The following is a 20,451-nucleotide window of genomic DNA, read 5'->3' as shown; positions in this document are numbered from 1 at the left end:
GAGAAGAGGGCGCAGGCTGCATAGATATATAGCCGCGCGGCGCGGGCGCGAGGGTGTGTACTTTATTACTGCAGCAAGTTGTGGTGCGCGCCGGAGGAAGAGGCCACGCGGGCACGAGACGCCGGCGCCTCTTGTTCGCGGGCGGCCGAAAAAAATGAAACGACTTATTTGTAAAAAAAATATATGTAAAAATTTTATATTTGCTCATTGTAATTAAAATGAAATATGGTAAAAATTTATAAGAATAATTTCAAATTGAAGTCTTTAAATTTATAAGCGGTTGAATATAAGAGCCGCGTCTCGAGGCTTCCACCGGCGCCGTCCGATGCGCGCCGGATAAAATCTGAACCAATTCGTCGCGTCTCGGGATCCTCACGCGCAAACGGTGCCCGCACCCGGCTCCCTTGCGTGCCGGTGTCAGTGTTGTGGAAAACAGAATACAATGTCGGACGAAGAGGGTGCCGTCAAATGATTAATCGGAATCATACGGAAATATAACGTTTATATTAATATATATATATACATTAGTATTACTGTTTCTTTTGGGGATATTTAAATGTCTAAAATCATATAAAATAGATGTATTTATACCATTATTAATTTGAGCAATCATAAAAATAATCATGTCGTGTAAAGGCTAGAATTTCATTCCAAATAGTAATATTTTTAGTTTATTTTTATTATAAATTGTAAAAAATATAATAAAATATAAATGGTAGTAAATATAGGCACAAAAATAAGTATAACTAGTTGCCAATGATAGAAATGTCAAACATACCAAAATAAAATGTAGAGTCTAGATAGGTTAGCTATTGTGACGGGTGATTTTTGTATTTATACGGATTATGCGGACGATTAGACAGAAAAATAGATGATTAATCGGTAAATACAGAAATTTAACGTTCATATACATAAAATAACGACGTATCATCGATACGGACGGTTTCTCACCGATTAAACGGCCAACTTAAACGGCTGAGTCGGCCGTTTTCCACAACACTGGCTCGGTGCGGGGAGGGGGGGGGGGGGGGAGCGTGCGTGCGTGCGCGCGCGCGAGGCGGAATCTTCGCATCCTGTGGATCGCGCGCGCGCGCGGTGGACGCTGCCCCGCCTCGCCACATGTCCCGCCGCGGCCGAAAGCGACCGCGCCTCCGGCGCCGCTTGCTCTCGCGGGCGCAGACGCAGCGGCAGCAGTCACGCACGTCCTGATACTACTGGAACACCGAGGAGATGCGCCGCCGCCGCTACTGGCCGCTGTTGCTGCAAAATCCTCTCCCGTTTTTTCTCTCTCTCCTCTTTCCTTTTCTTCTCTTTATTACCCTTCGAGATCGCGCATCCATCGTGGATTTCGAGATACTTTTGCCGTGCATATCCGCCGATCCGGTGGTGAGATACTGAGATATTTCTCAACCCTCGCGCGTTCCCTCGCCATGGAACGTGCTAACGTACGTACATGCACTACCACCTGGAGGAGGAGTACCCGGCCTTCCTGTGCAGTGTGCGCCATGCGTAGACGTTGGAATCCCCACCTGTAAAACGAAAGGAGAAGAAGCCTCGTATTTTCTGAACCTGTGATGGGTAGAATTCCGTCTCTGCTTCGTTCACCGCTGCCTGCGAGTAACTCGGTACAGAAAAAAAAAAAAAGAAAGAACAGCGCAGCAATCATAGGGGGCTCGACAGGCATGCAAGCAAGGAGACAAGAGCGGAATGACAAAAATTCAAACAGAAATTGGGGTCAAAGATCTGCTGATTCACTCCCGTGCCCTACATGGACAACGCTACAAGTTCAGATAGCAAGAGCACAAAACCGAAAGCTGCCTGGCCGGTCTCCGCCTCTGGCTCCCAGCCACAAGAGCAAACTCTCTCGCCGATCCATTTTGTCAGATGTGTTCTTCCTCATCATGCACGCGTGGCACGTAAAGTATTCCAGTCGACTACGGAGTGACGCGAACACGTCGGCATACTCGTATTTTTGTACAAGAAGAAAGAATACAGTTTTGTACTCACATGACTGATTAGATTGAGATGTTCTTCTTTTTCTTGGCACAACGTTAGCCCCGTGAACTGATATGCAGCGGAATTGCAGTCACAGGAGCAGACTATGGCGCAAGCAGGGAAGTGCGCTGTCTGATTGAAAAGTACCAGTTGGCTTTGGCTCTGCATTGTACAGTTTAAAAAATGTAGGCATAACAATACTGAAGTTAACTGCCATTACATCAGCTTGAGACCGGAACAGTGTAGTGATTTAGTACTGATCTGTTGTTAAGATCAAATCTTAATAATTGCAGCAGTGGATGTCCCTGCTCAAGCAGATGCTGCTTTTTGCATGTGAGTTTTGACCTGCCCCTGGTGTGAGGTGGACAGTAATGGAATTATTTGTTTAATAATTATTCAAGCTGTTGATGAACAGTTAAGTGGAATGTGTCCATCTCCAAGTACACATAACCTGAAGCTACGTTACCACGGGACACTCATTCTGATTGGCCAGGATGCGTTTCTTCATTCATTTGGGGACCTATCCTGCATTATTGCACTCATGCAGTGACAATTCCGTCTCATGATCCACTTGAATGAACAGGGAATTCGGTCTCATGTTCTTATCAAGGACATGATAAGATACTAGCATTTAGCCTCTTTTGGCCTGCAACTTGTGGATACACTGTCTTTTGGTGCCAGTAGGTTTGGACTATCACTAGTCAAGGCAACCACTACGATCGTGCTAGTGCATGAGTAGTTGCTGAAGGGCTGGAACAATATTGCTGTTCCTTGATAATTCAGCACTCGTGGTTAACAATTTCCTGAGTGGCTAGGGATCTAGATTAGTAGAGGTGTCAACATACAAGATTCTGCATTTCTATCTGTGAGCTAGACGCCCAGGAATGCAACTGACAGGGATCACAGGATGATTAGTTCCAGTCAGAGTCTCAATAGCGTCGTCCATTGAGGTGGTTCTTCACAGGTCATACTCGAGATGATTCAGTGAGCACTTTAGTATGACAAAGGATAAGGCTTCTTTTAGCAGTGCGTAATATTCAGGCATGACGCCATGGGGTCATGGACGCATGATCTTTCTACAAAGCTTGGTTACAAGCCTACGTAACCTGCAAGATCCAACTGACAACCTGCGCCAAAACAACAAAAAGTGAGTAATTAACTTCTTACATTGATACTATCTGGCCGTAACATGATGCACAGCCTATAGCTCTTTGTCAGTATAAAACAGAAGGGGGTCACAGCATGCGCTTATCTGCAAGGCGTGCTTCCAGACACCGACAAAACCGGGTGTTTTGGGACGGCAAGCTATCACGAACTCGTGATTGAAACAAGTTAACGTCTGATCGCCATCTCAAGCCGCCCAATGCATAAATTATTGCTCATGGCCATGGATGGACGTCCCAAAATTCCATGCCGTTTTCTTTCGAAATAGTTCCATGCCAATGATATATTGGCACCAAGTAATTTGTTCTTCTGCATGCTAATAAAATGGGTGGATGTTCACGTATGTACTACTATTTCATATTATAAGATTTTTTAGGTTTGTTTAAATTTATCTATATATTAATGTATATGTTTAATAATAGTTAAAACCATTCACGGTGCACCACCTTCAGTAGTGTGCCGTCAGTTCGGTGGGAGCATGACCAAACCTTAGAGCCACTTTGGGACAGGGCACACAATAGTTTGCTAGGCGTGTAGCCCCCCTGCCTAGCCAGGGAGCATATGTAGCAACGTGTCTAACTCAGAAACACGCGATGGCGCCGAAAACCGAAGACCTACTACCACCAGATGGTGCGTTAGCCAGCAACGTCCCTGCTGCGGGAAAAGGTACTACTAAAGAGGGGCCGGCCTCTGCAGTGCACGTCACCGCCCGACTCACCGTTCGCGGTCGCGGGCGCCGCCCATGCCGACGTGAGCTATGAGCTCTGTAGAGCGTAGACACCACGGAAGTTAGGCCCGTTTAGTTCCTAAAAATTTTTAGAACGTGGATTATATCGGCGCATACGGTTATATATTTAAAGTATTAAATGTAGTCTAATTATAATTTTAGATTTTGTCGGAACCGCGAGACAAATCTTTTGAGTCTAATTAATTCGTCATTAGCACATGTTGGTTACTGTAACACTTATGGCTAATCATGCACTAGTTAGGCTTAAAAGATTTATCTCACGATTTTCCCTATAACTGTGTAATTAGTTTTAATTTTTATCAATATTTAATGCTCAATTTTAATGTCCAAAGATTCGATGTGATGTTTTTGGAAAATGATTTTAGGAAATAAACAAGGCCTTATAGGATATGTGTCTCGATCCTGTTTAGTTATTCACGGTACGGCGTACTATGCGAGGAGTCTCACTACATCATGTCCGTCATTGATCATCGTGACGGAAAGAGTTGATGGACCGTGGAGCCTCACCATGCCACTTGTGTCTTCTGCAGGACGCGAGTACCTCAACAGAGGTTGGCGCAAGGGCATGACGTTGTGGAGGTCGTATCTCTGCCTCTGCTCACCCTGGCGTGGGCCCTACTGTCTACGAGTAGAGAAAGGAGAGAGAGGGAGGTGGCTGGAGTTGGCAAGGTAGAGGAGAAGGAGCGGTTTGGAGCTCACCCATTCTCCGTCATCAGAGCCATGCCGCACAATAGGAGATGTGTCGTGCCGCCTGAGCTCATCTCGACATCCGTCCGGCTGAAGCCGCGCCACCGGAGCTTCGTCTCGGCCGTGTTGTAGCCTCCGTCGCCCCAACCTTTGCCCACGGTTGCTGCCTTCGCCATTGGATCCGTGTAGAGAGAGATGGGAGAGGAGAGAAGGGGTGGGATTTGTTTTTTCTGGTTGGAAATGTGTTAGGGTAAAATATTATACTACTTCATAAATTGAAAAACCGTGAGAACTAAAGTATAATATGTTAGGGGCTGATATAAAATTTTAAAACCACTTCTAGAGCCATCTGCTTTTGTGAGTAAAACAAGTTCCGGATATATGGTCTCATTTGACATGATACTCTGAGGCCATTGGTCTCATTGGTAGCAGCATCTTTCACTGTGAATGCCCGCCTCCACCAGGCGTCGGTGCGTGACAGGTGAAAGGCGAAGAAAGCAATTCACGGAAAACGAAAGGAGTGAAGAATGAAAGAAAGAGAGAGGAGAGCGCGCTCGGCTCAACGCCGGCGTCCCTGCTCTGCTCATCCGCCACCGATGTACTACTGTACTGATGTGCAGCACCCCACGATCGATCGAGCAATAAAATACACTAGATTTTGCTGACAATGCCTGGACGAGCTGTCCGTTCCCGGCCCCCGGTGAAGGCTGCATCCTGCCTTCGCCATGACAAAACGTAAATTAAAGCTAGCTTTTACTATGCTACAGTGCTCAAGACAGATTTATGTTACCTCCGTCTCATAATGTGTATATTAACACGGTTTACGTTCAATCTTTGATCGTCTCCCTTATTTAAAAAAATTAACGTTGGATACGGAATTTAGAAATACAGTTATATTGGTATTTGGACGGAGGTAGTATCGTGCTAGCTCGTACTCGTAGACAGAAGACTTGTCCCGTGGCACCCAAGCCTCTTCCTACGTTCCTTCGTGATCCTCCGAGCTATGAGGTGAGATCAATGCAGCTTATTCTGTCCCGGGCACTGGCGTACTATCTTTATTCAAAGAGTATAGTAATTTTATAGTCATGAATAGATACTGAAAGTGTAAAATTTAGTATCTTTAGTAACTAGTTATCAACAGATGTCAAAATTTTACAATGAAATTATGGTACCTCCTGGTAACTTCTCAAGAACCGTAAAATTGCTCTCGTTCAAAATCAAGTGCGGCTCTATTATTCAAATTTAAATTAGACTGCTTACTATAGAACAGAGACGGAGGTAATACTTACTCCCTCCGTCCCTCCCTGAAAAAATCAATCTTTCGATTTCCGTATCGAGTGTTTGACCATCTATCTTATTTGGAAATTTTTTATTTTTTTAAAATTAGTCACAAATAAAGTACTATTCATATTTTATCATTTAATAAAAACAAAATTTTTAATCGTAATTTTATTTTAAATAAGACAAGAGTCAAACATTGTATCTAAAAAACTGAAAAATTGATTTGTTTTGAGAAAAGGGAGTATGTGCAAGGCAGCAAATATAGATGGCGATTTTCACTCTCATCTTTCCACTTCTGCTCCATAGAAAGTAAGATAAATTATTTTTCGCTTACAAATCACCTCTTCGATGGCAATCTATCGTCACACGCATGAGCAGAACGTAGATGACGACGGCGACAAATGGGCAAACAACACGTACCATCGGCGCTCGTGTTCTGCATTGACGTAAAACGAAGGCGTTTGAGTCTGACGTGTGAAGGTGGCAGCCTGTGCGCCTGGCTTGGGTCGACCGGCCGGTGGCGCAGCCGATCGGTCACTCCGTAGGATCACGTTGCCACGGCGGCCATCGCGCGCGGTTGCAATCTTGCAGAGACGCACGCGTGCTAGCTAGCGCGCGCCCCCCGCCCCTGCGCCGCGGTCGCGCGCGTGGCTGTCGCCGCACGCAGCACGTTTTGACCGGAGGCGTCACGGCGCACGCGCTCGGCGAACCGAGCGGAGCGGAGCCGCCGGCCGGGACACATACGGTGCGCATGCTACGCCGCGGCTGGAAGTCGTACCGTACCAGGCCAGGCCAGCCGATTCGCCTGGTCGGCGTATGGGCCGTGAACTTTGCGGCCTCCTGGAGGATGGACTCACGAATCACGATGGGTTTGGTGTTCCTTTTGGGCTGGCTGAGAAAATGAATAATAGAAGTCTACATTTGGTTCTACCACTATTGCTCGAGTTTGATTTTAATCCATCAATCGTAAAACAACGATGGAACCACTCCCTCAACTATTAAAATCAGCTCGCTTTGACTCATAGGTGATGGCTCGCTTTGACTCACAGGTGATTTGTGGATGGTTTTTTTCTACGTGATACATTGATCTTTATCCATGTGGCACCTATATGGAAACTTACATGGCGTGCAGTTAGCAACAAGATTAAGAAAACCTAGTGGACTCCGCATATAACTGATTCTATTTCATTTTCCCCCACATATATCTTCTCTCCTCACGGATCGATACATCTTTCTCTCGCTTGCGCTAACTCTCTCACATACTTACATACTCATGTGGAACTCTCCTTCTACGCGCGCGGCACATGAGCCAACTAGAGCACCAGGCGACAATGACATACGTAAAGTGGTAGAACTGAGTAACCATGAAGGCTACGGTAGACTCGAGAAGCTAAACGCAATAACAGTCTCATGCTTTCTTGATCTTGTTAGGAAACGATAGGCAAATGGAGACAGTAGTGATTAAATACTAAGTATTATACATGCCCTTACGGGTTATCAGGATTTTCCAGGGGTTAACCGTTTAAACCGGTGACTTGTTTAGAACAAGGGAGTTTCCAAATTGTTTTGGAATTTGAATTGTTTTTCTCGTGAAACGCCCTTTTTTAAACAATCGTGAGCTTTGCTGTCTGTTGCTTAACTTTACTGAATCATACTTGGCTAGTTGACTACACCTTTAAAAAAAAATTTGGAGCTCACATTGCGAAGCTCAAGCCTCTTGGACCATATATAGATACATATATACTGCTTTGATTGCCTACAGCTCCGTGTTGACCTGGGAGGTGACACCGCGCGCAAATTTCTCATCTTATTTCCAGCCATGTCCGACGGGCAGGGCACCACGAGAGCGTTCTTCCTCCTCCTTGCCGGCCGGTACACCGTCACGAAATGCCTTCATCGCTCTCAATCTCAAATCCGGCGACGAGTAACATGGCGTGCAGGCCTCAGCTTGCCAGCTTTCGCACATACCAATTTCACCGGTGATGAGACGAGACGGTTGGGTTGCCTACACCGGCGAATGCCACGCGATGTTGACACACCCGCGAGTGCCATGCAAGCATGGAACGCGCGGGCAAAGCTTAAGCTAGCTAGCTAGCAACCAACCGGGACAGGACAGGACGTACGTCTCCATCTATATCCAACAACTCTTGTCAGTCTCTCCTGCGTTTATTATTTACAGCGCGATTCAATCAGCAACAGGATCGATCCATCGATCGATTAACAATCTGACAGCGTGTGTCTAACATGTGTCCATTGCATAATTGCATTGTGGAGATTAAAGCGTTGGCTTGGTCATGGTGGCATGTAGGAATGGTGGTGGTGGTCGTCGTCGTCGTGTGGCGGCCAGCGCACCCCTTCCCTGGGGCACGGCGGCGGCAGCGGCAGCGGCGACGGCTGCGCCAGGTACGTCGGGTACCGCTGCCCCGGCATCAGCACGGACAGGTCCGCCGCCTGCAGCACCGTCTCCACCTGAAAACATTTCAGAGCAGTAAACACCTCAAGACCACGTCGATCGATCGCGTGTACACAGCGCAATCACGCAAAAATGGATGGTGCAACAAACGCGCGCGCGGCAATTAACAGTACCATGGGCGGGCTCCGGAGCTTGCCGGGAGAGAGGCCGTGCCGGCGGCGGGCGGGGCGGAGGGCGGCGCCGGCGAGGGAGCCGTCCGGCGGGAACACGTGGGGCTTGATGAGGTGCTCGAAGATGGCCATGAGGAGGAACATGGAGATGAGGATGGCCGTGGCCGCGAACCCGAAGGAGATGGCGTCCATCGACGTGCCGAAGTCCCTGAGCGTCGTCGACGCCTCGCCGCCCGCGTCAGCCGCCGCGGCGACCGGCGACGGCTCCCCTGGCCAGGGCCTCGACCTCTGCCCAAACCCGCTCATGGCTGCCTGCCTCCGCTTCTTGGCCGCTCGCAACCAAGACGTCTCCTCTCTGCACACCATGTATATATGCATGTATTCCTCGTCAGGAAACTGTGACAAATTCAGGGGCTACAATTAAACGTTGACATCTTTTGAATTGCAGCTAGCTACTTCATGCATGACAGATGGATGACTCATGAAGAATCAAGAATCACATGAGAGAACAGGTTGGTGAGCTGTGTACACTTGTAAACCGGCACACCAACTTTATTTCAGCATCTTCACTAGGAAAGCTGAAAAAGCAACGCGAAAGGGTGGAGAAACAACAGGAGGGAGGAACAGAAGAAAAACACAGCCCAAACAGCTCATTCAGAAGCGCCAAGCATGCACATTGCATGCAAAAAAGAGGCTGCACACACCTTGAAGAGTTCAGGTTTAAGCACCGGGCACTCCTGCAGCTGTCGACCTCCCTGAATTTGAATGCAGAAACTAGCAGCCGTCTTGCTTTGCATCAGCTGATGGAATCATGGGGCCTCGCCGCAGTTTGTGACCTGTTGACGAACGCCAAGAACGGGAGCACACACAGGAAGATCTCAGCTGGGCTGCTCTCTAGTTAAAGACGGTCGCCGAATCAAAAGTGAGATCTCAGCTGATTTTGTGGTGGCAATGTGGAGCGAAGGAGAGAAAACTACAGGAAAAGCTTGGAGTAACAAAAAGGAGTGCTGAGAGAAAGGCTGCCACACTTGGCACACCTATAGAAATAAACTAGCAGATGGATGATAGGGGAGAGTGGATGGGAATGCAAAGGCTGCAAGATTGGTACAAAAAATAATCTTGGAATCATGTTTGGGCACATCAAAAGAGTGGCTCCCCACTCCCATGCATGCAGCCTCACACTGTAGCAGCAGCCCACATGATCCTCACAATTCAAAGAGGCTATAGCCAAGGCCAATCCAAAGGGAAAAGCAAAAGAAATGCGCAATGCAAGAGGGAAAAGCAGCTCGTGGAAAGGAGGGAAGTTTTGTGAGGCCTTTGTGCAGGGACCAATCAGCCTCTGATGGGCATCACGGTGCAATGTCAGTTAACTGGCTGCTCACAAGAAGTTTAGCCATTTCTAGTACAGCACCTTCGCATGTGAATTGTGATGCGATGTGTGTGTGTTTGCGCTCCTCGATGATTAGGATCAGCAGATGAATGCAATGCAAGCTTAATTACGCTGTTAAGCACATGCGTATAAAGGAAATAGACTCTCTCTCTTTTTTTTTTCTTGCGAAACAAAGGAAATGGACCTTGGTACTACTGTTTTAGTAGTGTTTTTGCTTCTAAGTCAGACTATTCTTCTGCTTGTTGTACCTGTGACAGGGAAGAAGAAAGATGATTATATCATGGCAAGTGTGTGACTGTAGACGATGCGAGGCCCCTACTGCCGGACGGCCGTGGATCGTCTGTGCCCACACAAAAATAAGATATTTGGCAAAGACGACATGCCGTTGCCTGTTCTTGTTGCATGTCCATATATGCTCGCCTCTCTGATATGTCTAAGTGCGACAGTGTGGTGATGAAGAGAGATAGCGTGAGACAAGTCATTTTGTTCTCCTTTGTACGCATCGCTGTGTACAGATAACTCCGTAAGAAATGGCCGCTTGTCTTTTCAGGAAAATGGGCAGCATGCATCAGCCACCTATTGACGCACGTACTAAGTGGAAATTAGGGTCTACCGTCAGCGGTAATACGCGAATACTGTTGTACGGAATTATCCTGCAAGTGTTTGTCAAAACGATTCAGGTTTCTCTTTTCAAAAATGAATCTCTTTTACAACGATTCAGGATAAATTCAGAAGAACTGGCTTGTCACAAGTGGCAGAAAAGATGGAGAATCCAATCCAGCAACATGCTGATAACAATGTGTGTGGAGGCAATGGAATGCTGGCCTCAATGCTTAACCTACAAAAAATTTGTGTAGCTGATCTAGAGAATACTACTAATAGCCATTAGGTTACAGTTCCCATGGTGAACACTAGGACATTAGGAGTAAGAAATGTAAGATACTGATCCTCAGTTCACATTTGTGTGTGCAGTAAAATCCCCTCTTAGGTGCTACTAAGATCCCCTTAGGAAACTACAGAGTTAACTAACCTTCCAAAAGTTGCGTGTCAGCATCAGTAGACTGACTAGTTTAAGCTCTTTTTTTCTTCTTTCTGTTACTGATAGTCTGGAACAGAAAAACTGCATGTGTATTCTGGTTTCTGAATTTCTGACCAGATGATGTTCAGAGGCATGGGCCTTCATTTTACCTAGGCAATACTAAGTTACTAACCTAGTTACTACTAGTAGTAAAAATTAGTAACTGATGATTACACATATGAATAAATTAACTCCTTTCTCAGGTAGTCCTCAACGCGTCATGTATGGAATATGGATTATCTTTGTCCTGGACTCCTTCCCCAAATCATCTTGTCTCCTTGCCTTGAGCAAGCATCAATCCGAGCTAAAGAGAAGGCTATTAAAATCACTAATGCTTGCTTCCAAAGTAAGTACTTGGTACCTGTGAGTTGGGAGCCAACTAATAAAGTGGCATCTAACATTACTTAATTCTGAGCATCATCGCCAGTGGCTGGCAAGGAGGAGAGCATCAACGAGGGCCATGAATTGTTATTAGCTTCACTTTTTTTTTTCATCCCCACAACATATAATTCTGTGCATTTTGTTTACAAACTATAATTCACACTTCCATTCTTGGTATGCATAGAACCCACATGAGTGCTAGAGAGGCAAGGACATACTTAGGAAGGAGAGAAAGGGGCCAAATTATGAAAAGGAAATTAATCTTAATTTGGACTTCTTGCTCCTGCTTTAAGTTGCAGCGTTGCCCCAACTGAAGCTGTCATCCAAAGGAAAACAAAGATGAAAAGCATGAAGTAGTAGTAGAAAGCAGAACACAAGCTAAGAAAACTAATCACCTAGCTATGACCATTATTCTGAAGAAAAAGAAAAGCGAATGTTCGCAGTAGACGAGATCGGTTTAACAATGACAATGCGACGCATGAAAGATTAGTGGGGTGATAGGAAAAGCATAGACCACATGAAACCAGCCCAAAATAGAGAATACCTTGAAAGGTTAACCAGACTGCATGAAAGATAATTGTAATACCGAATGATCCGTACGGCGCAGCTGCATACTGTTAGATAATCGCATCGCTATTTGGCGAGGTCTATCATTGTAAAGCGTACATCGAAGGAGGAGCAGTTGATGATAGCTAGGCAACCTAAAAAGAGGAAATGAGAAAAAAGGCCTTTTTTTTCCCGAACTGAAGACCACATGCTTGTGGAGGGGCTCACATGTCCCCTTCTTCCTCAGCTCAGAGGAAGAAGACCAATGAGATGAAATAGGGTGTGCGCTGGTGCAATCTGGCTCAGATCAGAACATCGGCACCAACGCCCTTGTTGCAAATATAAACGAGATCCGAATCTAAGGAAAAGAAAATTTTACAGAGAAATGTAAAGGAGCAAACCTATCCATGCCTAGCATCATCTTCTTTTCGCTTCACTTACGTTTATAAACCAAAGTTTAAATTTTAACTTTAAATTTAAAGTTTTTTTATCGTAGTTTATTTTTCACCATTTGATCTTATATATATCTCAAAGAACATGCATATAAAAGTTTTATTTATAAATTATTTTTTATTTATAAATATGTTATTTGTTTTTTCTAAAAAAACCAAATAATCACCCCCTATAGCTGAGATGATAAGCCAATATATTGAGTATTATAAATATACGTGGAGTAAAGATTAAAAAAAATGATGATATCGACTCTCATTTGAAAGCTAGCTTCACGTGTGCTCTAAAATAAATACATTCAATAAATAAGAGCACGTATAATAGTATACTATAAACTGATGTGAAAGAGTAAGGTAATACTCTCTCTATCCTATAATATAAAGCACAAGTACTACTAACACAAAACCAAGAAAGAGTTATAATTACATTATTGTTTAGATCAACTAGGTGCATATAATGTGGCTGGGCGTTTTAATGGTGAAAGTTTTAAAATAAACCAAATTTAGAGAAAATATATGTGCTAGTTAATGCATGATTGCATGCACACCTTATATTATGAGATATAGAAGAAAAGTAGCTATGTCTTATGTCTTATATTATGGGATGGGGGAGTAAAAAGGAAGTGGTGTTAGATCTAATGCAATAGTTAGCTCACCACATGCTCGAAGAAAACATATTAAATGCATAGGTGAGAGAAAATGATAGGAGATTAAAAAATAGAGCCAATTCGATAGTTATTAATCTATTTATATGTGTTGATTATAGTGTAAATTTATAGCTAGTAAGTTGGCTATACTATTAAAAGTGAGGTGAAGGAAGGAGTGGGTGGAAAAAGTGAGGTAAGCTCTCAGAGCATCTTCAAGAGAATGGCTAAATTTTAACTATCTAAATCGAAATTTAGTTATTTATTTTAGTTTTGGCAACTCGAATTCTGAGAGCATCTTCAAGAGACTCTTCATCCCTACTCTCTGAATCCTGGCAAGTGGAAGATGACAAGGGGTCCCACCCACGTGGGACCTAGGGATAACAATTTTGCTAATGGGGGAATGAGTTGCCAGATTTGGTTATTGAAGACTCAAGTTTAGTCATTCAAATGGCATGGCAAGTCAAATAGTCACTGTCTTGGAGGATATTTATTGTGTAAAATTATCAAATTTAAGTATGGCAAATGAGATGGTAATTCTCTTAGAGATGCTCTCATACAAGAGCTAAATATACTATAAGAAAAATATATTAAATGCATAGGTGAGAGAAGAGATAGGAAATAAAAATATAGCCAACCTTTATAGCATACATAACATATGTTTGTATTCTAATATGAGCTTATAATAGCTCATAAATTAGTTTTAATATTAAAATTGCTCCTAAAGTGAGTGTAATAAGATAAAGTGTAAGTACAATATATAGCATGCTACAAGCCAACAATAAGCCTATGCAAAAGAGACAAAATAGAAATGGCGGGTGTTGGCTCTCATGCTACATTCTAGCTCTACACATGTTCTATGATGGATACATTAAATATATAAGTGGAAGAAAATGATTGAAAAATATTGAAGAGTTATTATATATGTTAGCTCTAATAAACTTATAGCTAATAATTTGCTCTACTATTAAACTTGCTGTAATGATGTGGGCAACAAGAATTGACACAAGAGATTTGTGTTTAGGTGGAGGAGAGAAAAAAAAAAGAAAAACAGGCTATATTTTGTAGCTATCTGCGGAACTCCAACAATTTGTATGAGACATATAGGTGAGTCATGTATTTATGTTATATATACTTATTTTACCTATGTATTTATGTTATATATACTTATTTTACCTATGGTATGAGTTGACTATTAGATTGACTATAGATTTATGTCATATATATTTATTCTAACAATTTGTATCACCTTTATTTTGCTGCTTCTGCTTATGTTTATAAACAAAAATTTGAGTTTTCAATTTTAAATTTGGAGTTAATTTTAAGGGGTTTTCCATTGTAATTTATTTTATAGCCTTTGATCTTAGAGATATATATATATATAATTTATTTATATATATATATACACATAAAAGTTTTACTCGCCAACTATTTTTTATAAATATACCATTTTGTTTTTTTTCTAAACAGACAAATGTTTGGATGAAATAATTAGCTCTAGTGTTAAACTTTGTTCTAACACGAACGAGAAGTTACGAATACCATAGCATTACCTGCTAGCAGTAGACCATAGTAACTGGTACATGACTTGACTTCACCCGAAAAAGGAAAAAGTTAGTACATGGCATTGCATTCAGAACCACGGGCCTAGAAGGCTTCGTTGCCACCATATATGCATGGACTGATGGCCTGATGCTGTCACTCCATGGTTCCCGTTGGGCCGATCGCTTCCTGCACGGAATTTCGCCCCGCTCTCTCGTGACGCCAACAACGTAGGAGTAGTAATGTACTCCGCAGTCCGTACTAGTACTGTAGTACTACGAGCTCCCCCGATCACCGACAGAAAAACAAGGAAACACAACAAATAAGACCCTGTTTGATAGCAGGGACTTTTTTTCCCATCACATCGAATGTTGGATACTAATTAAAAGTGTTAAATATAAACTATTAATAAAACTCACTTTATACTCTGGACTATTTTGCGAGACGAATTTATTGAGCCTAATTAGTCCATAATTAGTGAATATGATGCTATAGTAAATATTTGCTAATTGTGGCTTAATTAGGCTTAAAAATTTGTCTAATGAAATAGTCTTTATTTATACAATTAGTTTTGTTATCAGTCTATATTTAATACTCATAATTAACGTTCAAACATCCGATGTGACAAGAGACTAAAAAAGTCTCTAAATCCAAACAGCCTCTAAGTTTCATTTCAGGTGTTCATAATGCCCGTACACTCGAAGACTATCTATTATCGAAAAAATAATTAACTATAAGTATAAGCATATATTTAACTCCATGTAAGCAGGTTCCTTGACCACAACAAAGCCTAACCAGTTTAACTAGCTCCACTTCGTACAACAAATAAGTTGGTAACACATCATGCCCCAGGCCCCAGAAGTCCAGATGCGTTCATTCGATTTCCCTGGAGCCGAATCATCAAACCAACGTGGACGCTGATACATTCGATTCTCCTGTGTCCGAACACTGTGACGTGCAGTGCGCCCGTGGAAGCGAAACTGGACACTTCCACTGCCCCCAGTCCCCACCCACTCGACGTCCCATGATTTCGCTCCACAAACCCAACACCACCACCGCCACCACCGAGGACGCGTTCCGTGATTTGGATCTCGTCACGGCCACCGTCTTCGCCACTCGCGGACAGAAGCACAGCCGGTGATTCGGACCGGCTCATGTCGCGTGCAGGTCTCTCGCTCACCTCACCACGCTCTCTCGTGCTCGCGCGTGCAGGTCTCCGATTCGATCCGCTCCCGACGCGCGCGGCATCATCAACTCCACTTCTGACTTTCTCGCGACGCCTGCAGAATCCAAACGCGAACAACTCCACCGACCGCGGCCATCCTCCCATTCCCATATCAATAGCAATTATAGCAGCGCCTTGGTGTACAGGAGGGAGGTAGCGTCGTACAGAGATGGATGGCTACTGCAACCTCGTCTCGTCGCCTCGGGTTGCCAGCGGCGCCGTGGAGGAGAGCAAATGGGAGGGGGTGGCCGTCGGGGCGGCGGCGCTGGTGAGGAACCTGTCGTCGGCGTCCCAGAGGTTCAGGGCCGTGGAGAGGAGCAGGTCGACGTCCGGCGGCGGCGGCGGGCTGCAGGCCGTGGTGCGGAGGGCGTTCTCCATGAGGAGGCAGCCGTCCAGCTTCACGGACGGGTACTGGAGGATCCACGACGACATGGACGGCGACGCAGCTGGCGAGCATCAGGAACACGCGGCGTACGAGGAAGCGGAGCAGAAAAGAGTGGGCGAGCAGAATCACGCGACGAGCAAGAAGGACAGGACCACGAAGAAGAAAGGCAGGATCTTCAAGGCGTGCAGGAAGCTTCTTGGATTCTGATTAACCCATTGAGATCAAGGATATTAATCTCCTGGAGCAGAAAAAGAAACATGTTAGTACGAGCGAAGCGATGGTGAAAGTACTGTACTTGTTCTTGCATCCCTTTTTCTTTTTGGTCTCTCTGTTTTTGTCATGTTCTTCGTTTCGAGTAAATAAGACTTGATTTCATTAACAAGAACATGGGATGGTTCTGTTGCCTGCATGTGTGTTTGCGCCTTTGCGGTTTGCCTCACGCCCTCACGTGGCTAACTAGATCTTGACGAGTTCCAGTGGACTTCGCAGCATGCATGTGGCCTGGTGAGTCTACAGCATGTTTACACATGCGACCTGTATAGTTAAACATCTCTCTGAAGCGGTTTGCCGAACCCGGTGAAATGCAAGCAAAGTATGCCAACGATTTGAATCTTAATCTGAAATTTTGTGATTTTGGCATGTTTATAAAACGGTTTGTGAATGTGGATATGCTCGATAAGGGGTTACGCATGCAGTAGCGCACAGGATTTTCTTCTCTCTGTTCAGTGCAAATTAAAACAGGTACAACCAGCGCCAGCAGGGTCAATGCTGGCTGAAAATGTACAGTCCTCGGCATACCAAAAATACACCCTTATTTTTTAGATTATGCTTACGATTATTATAAGGTAAATTTTAAATTTTTAAATTTAAATTTAGAGTTGATTTTATGGTTTTCATTAATTTTTTATACCATTGACTTTATATCTTTATGAATACACATATAAAATTTTCATTCCTAAATCACTTTCGTTTATAATTAGGGTTAATTAGATCCATGTCATTATAAATTTGTTAGTTTTGAAATATGTCATTACTATTCAACTAATTGTAAAGATGCTATTATAATTTTAGAACTATTCCAAATATACCACTACATACCCTTTCTGTGTATTTTTTTAAAAAAATTGGACCATAATTTCCTTCTACTGTTTACTCGCCATTTGTATGTGCAAAGGACAATTTGGTTCAAAAATGACATATCTGAAATAGTACTAAAATTATAATGACATCCTTACAATTAATCAAATAGTAATGATATATTTTAAAAATAATAAATTTAATAATGGTATGAATCTGGTTTGCTTTTTCTTAAAAAAAGCAAACAATCCCCGTAGAACGGTCCGCCTGCTCGGTGGCCAGAACCTTGGCTTTGCTGGCCGCGTTACGGCCTACGTACTGACATGAGTCCCAAGTACGAGTCGGCGATGCGTCCAGTCGACGGATTTCCGGTGGAGCTGAAGGCCCCAAGGACTCCCCGCGCATGATCTCAGCTCTGCTTTGCAACTGGGTTCTTGAAGGACCATCAACAATGAGGTGTCATGTTCACGGCAGCAAGCTCTTGTGATCTGTCTGTGTACGTAATGGAGTATAGGCACGTAAGTACTGGTAGCTGCTGCTGTAAGCGAACGTGGTGCCAGCCGGCGACGCCGCCGCGACACTTGAGGATACGGTCGTTGGAGACGCCATTGTAATACGGCACGTCATCGCCGTGGAATGCTGAGGATATCTTACCCGAATGGAGTGCTGGTGTCACCTAGCTGCAGATGAACGCTCGGACGAGTAGGAGTGTGTGTCGGTGACTTACTTGATGTATCAACCAGGTCAGCCCGGCGAAGGTGGCAGATTCACGAAGAGCAAGAGCTGACACCAAAGGTTTTTGCACTCCATGTATCTACTCTGCTCTCTTTTGCTGAGATTGGCGGTGACATTGGATAGTGTTATCATCCTTGTTATTTTAAACAGGAGAAGCACGGGAAGGGATGTCGTGTGTCCACGGGGGAGTTATAAAAAGCCATGTCCTTGCACCGTGTTTGTGCCTCCACGCGCTGGGAGAAGACGATGAGGTTGAGCGTGCGTCCATATCCAGCACCATGTTCTTACCACCGCGTGCCAAGAGAAGCCACATTGGTTTTGCGTGCATCCTCTTCGACGAACTCTCTCTTCACCATCGCGCGATAAGTCATCGGCACAAACTGCCACAGACGTTGCTTGCTGAGATAACATGACTCAGTGACTTTTGGCGAAGTACCAGGCTTCACCCGTTAGAATCATGTGAGTGATAGCATGTGATACTAATTGATATTATTGATATCCGGTAACATCAATATCATCTGCTAGTAGCAGCGTGAAGGGACAAGGGCAGAGCCAATGCAGGCAGGCGCCGGCGCGCTAAGCCAATGAGGAGAAGCACGGATGGTTGGAGCCTGGGAGGGGTGGAGGCGGGGCATCATGGGGGAAGCCGGCGAAGTAGCATGAAGGGTGTCACGTTTGTTCATTAAAACAAAAGTGGTGTTATAGTTGTTTAATGCCCGTTATAAACTGTAATTGTTATGCCAGACTTGTTGAATGACTGTTATAAACTGTAATTTATCCAATTCGACAAGGAAAATAATTATCGCATCCAACTCGTGGCATGCCACTCTTCCGTGACCTTTGCAGACAAACAATGCAAGTTTGGTGCAGTGCTTTTTAGTACATCTATGTCAAACTATTATGAGTGAGACATGAAAAGTTTAGATTTATTGTGATCAAAGCAAAAACCTGCTGTCATGAATGTACTATGTTTGGGTTTGGCTTATTCATGAAAAAACAAACAGTATATTTGCAAATAAAAATATTATGTGAATAAAACTTTTATATATGTGTTTTTCGCGATCTAAAAGTCAAGACTGGAAATAAACTATTAAGGAAAAACCTAAAATCTAATCCAAATTTAATGTTAAAAATTTAAATTTTAGTTTATAAGTATAAGCAAAAGCGAAAAAATGAGAATTTTTTTTTTGAGGAACAATGAGAAGGTGAGTTAATGCTTACCATTAGTCATCGGCCTCTTGCTCTGTAAATTCCTCTGTTCAAGTATTGGCATTTGGCAAGACGTGCCATTACGTTTGCAACACATTGCCACATTGGCATAGGGCAAGAAAGGCAACCGGTGAATTCAAAGATGAAACGTATTGCTTGTGTAGTTGTGTTCATAGGAGAAGCGTACGAAGGGAGGAGAAAGAAACAAAAAAGAAAAAAAAAACATGGTAGTGACACTTTGACATCAAATGTGCATGAGTGAGCACCGAGCAATTTTGGATCTCATCCGACGAGCTTTTCTGTGATCTTTTCGCTTTATCGCCGTTGATTCTCAACAGTGTCACCTGTTCTGTAACGTGAGCCAGGCCTGCATCTGTGGTTGTTCTCTGATCTTTACCTACAAACTACAAAGCACAGCGCCGAAGAAAATTACCAGCTCACAATTGATTCCAGTGGGGCTCCAATCTGGAACCTGACACGTGATGAAAACGACTCTGCGTCTGAAAGCAGTAACAGCGGTGACATCTCAAAACAGACACCATTATCATAAGTACTGCACCAGCTACTGTACATGCATTCAGACATTTCCAAAAGTAAAAGCAAAAGTAAACATCACATCTAAGCTAATTGTTGGATATACAAGATTACAGCCGGGACCAGAGAGAGTGAACGCTGGGGTAGAAAGCGACCATCACCGGACAATGCTAGCTAGTAGCAAATCAAGCAGTGCAAATTTACCATCTTTCCCCAGTTCCCCTTACCAGCCGCAAAACTTTAGCTCGATCTAGGTGTCATGCGAGCCTAAGGAGGCCTGAGAGAATAGAGAACGAGTTGCGAATTTCTGGTTCTGTACAAGCTTGCGATTCACCGTGTACTGGTGAGATATAAGCAGCAAAAGAAATGGTGATGCCTTACTTTTCAGCCAGAGTGGATGCAGATTGAGAAGAATTCCCACCTGCTGACCTGCACAGGTCCTCACCCACTCTTTTTACTTATGTTTATGTTTATATTTATAAACCAAATGTTAAATTTTTAATGTTAAATTTAGAGTTAAATTTAATGTTTTTATTATAATTTATTTTTTAGTTTTAGTTTTTAGATAACTCAGAACACATGTATAAAAATTTTACTCATATATTATTTTTATGGTAAATATGTTATTTCGCTTATTTATTCCCAAAGGATGAGCACTCTCCGACTCTCGCCATGGACAACTTCGCCTTCACGGCTTCACGAGCTGGTCCCCGAAGGCGCCCGTGCGGCTACTTGGCCGTTCTCCGTGGCAGAAAAAAAAATGAGAGAGATCGTTGCCACGTCTCGCCGTTCGCAAAG

At 43.8% G+C, this 20,451-nt stretch overlaps 2 protein-coding genes across 2 annotated transcripts; one reads left to right on the top strand and one right to left on the bottom strand.

The window, feature by feature from the left end:
* Positions 1 to 7,389: 7,389 nt before the first annotated feature.
* Positions 7,390 to 9,737, bottom strand: LOC102717020. The gene is made up of 3 exons (XM_040527911.1): positions 9,163 to 9,737; positions 8,462 to 8,813; positions 7,390 to 8,344 (listed from the first exon to the last, which is right to left on the bottom strand). Exons 2-3 carry the CDS (start codon positions 8,762 to 8,764, stop codon positions 8,168 to 8,170), a joined length of 480 nt encoding a protein of 159 aa, XP_040383845.1. The 5' UTR covers positions 8,765 to 8,813; positions 9,163 to 9,737; the 3' UTR covers positions 7,390 to 8,167.
* Positions 9,738 to 15,785: 6,048 nt separating this feature from the next.
* On the top strand, positions 15,786 to 16,350 carry LOC102716738. The gene has a single exon (XM_006645050.3). It carries the CDS (start codon positions 15,883 to 15,885, stop codon positions 16,303 to 16,305), a length of 423 nt encoding a protein of 140 aa, XP_006645113.1. The 5' UTR covers positions 15,786 to 15,882; the 3' UTR covers positions 16,306 to 16,350.
* The last annotated feature ends 4,101 nt before the right edge of the window (positions 16,351 to 20,451 follow it).

This window comes from Oryza brachyantha, chromosome 1, assembly GCF_000231095.2.
Source record: "Oryza brachyantha chromosome 1, ObraRS2, whole genome shotgun sequence".
In the NCBI taxonomy this organism is placed as follows: domain Eukaryota; kingdom Viridiplantae; phylum Streptophyta; class Magnoliopsida; order Poales; family Poaceae; genus Oryza; species Oryza brachyantha.
Note: the sequence above shows the minus strand (reverse complement) of the source record. Positions and strands in the feature narration are given on the sequence as shown.

Coding starts and splice junctions, on each gene's coding strand:
- LOC102717020 (XM_040527911.1), bottom strand. CDS start 8,764: ATGAGCGGGTTTGGGCAGAGGTCGAGGCCCTGGCCAGGGGAGCCGTCG. Junction 8,345..8,461: donor AGCTCCGGAGCCCGCCCATG/GTACTGTTAATT, acceptor AAATGTTTTCAG/GTGGAGACGGTGCTGCAGGC.
- LOC102716738 (XM_006645050.3), top strand. CDS start 15,883: ATGGATGGCTACTGCAACCTCGTCTCGTCGCCTCGGGTTGCCAGCGGC.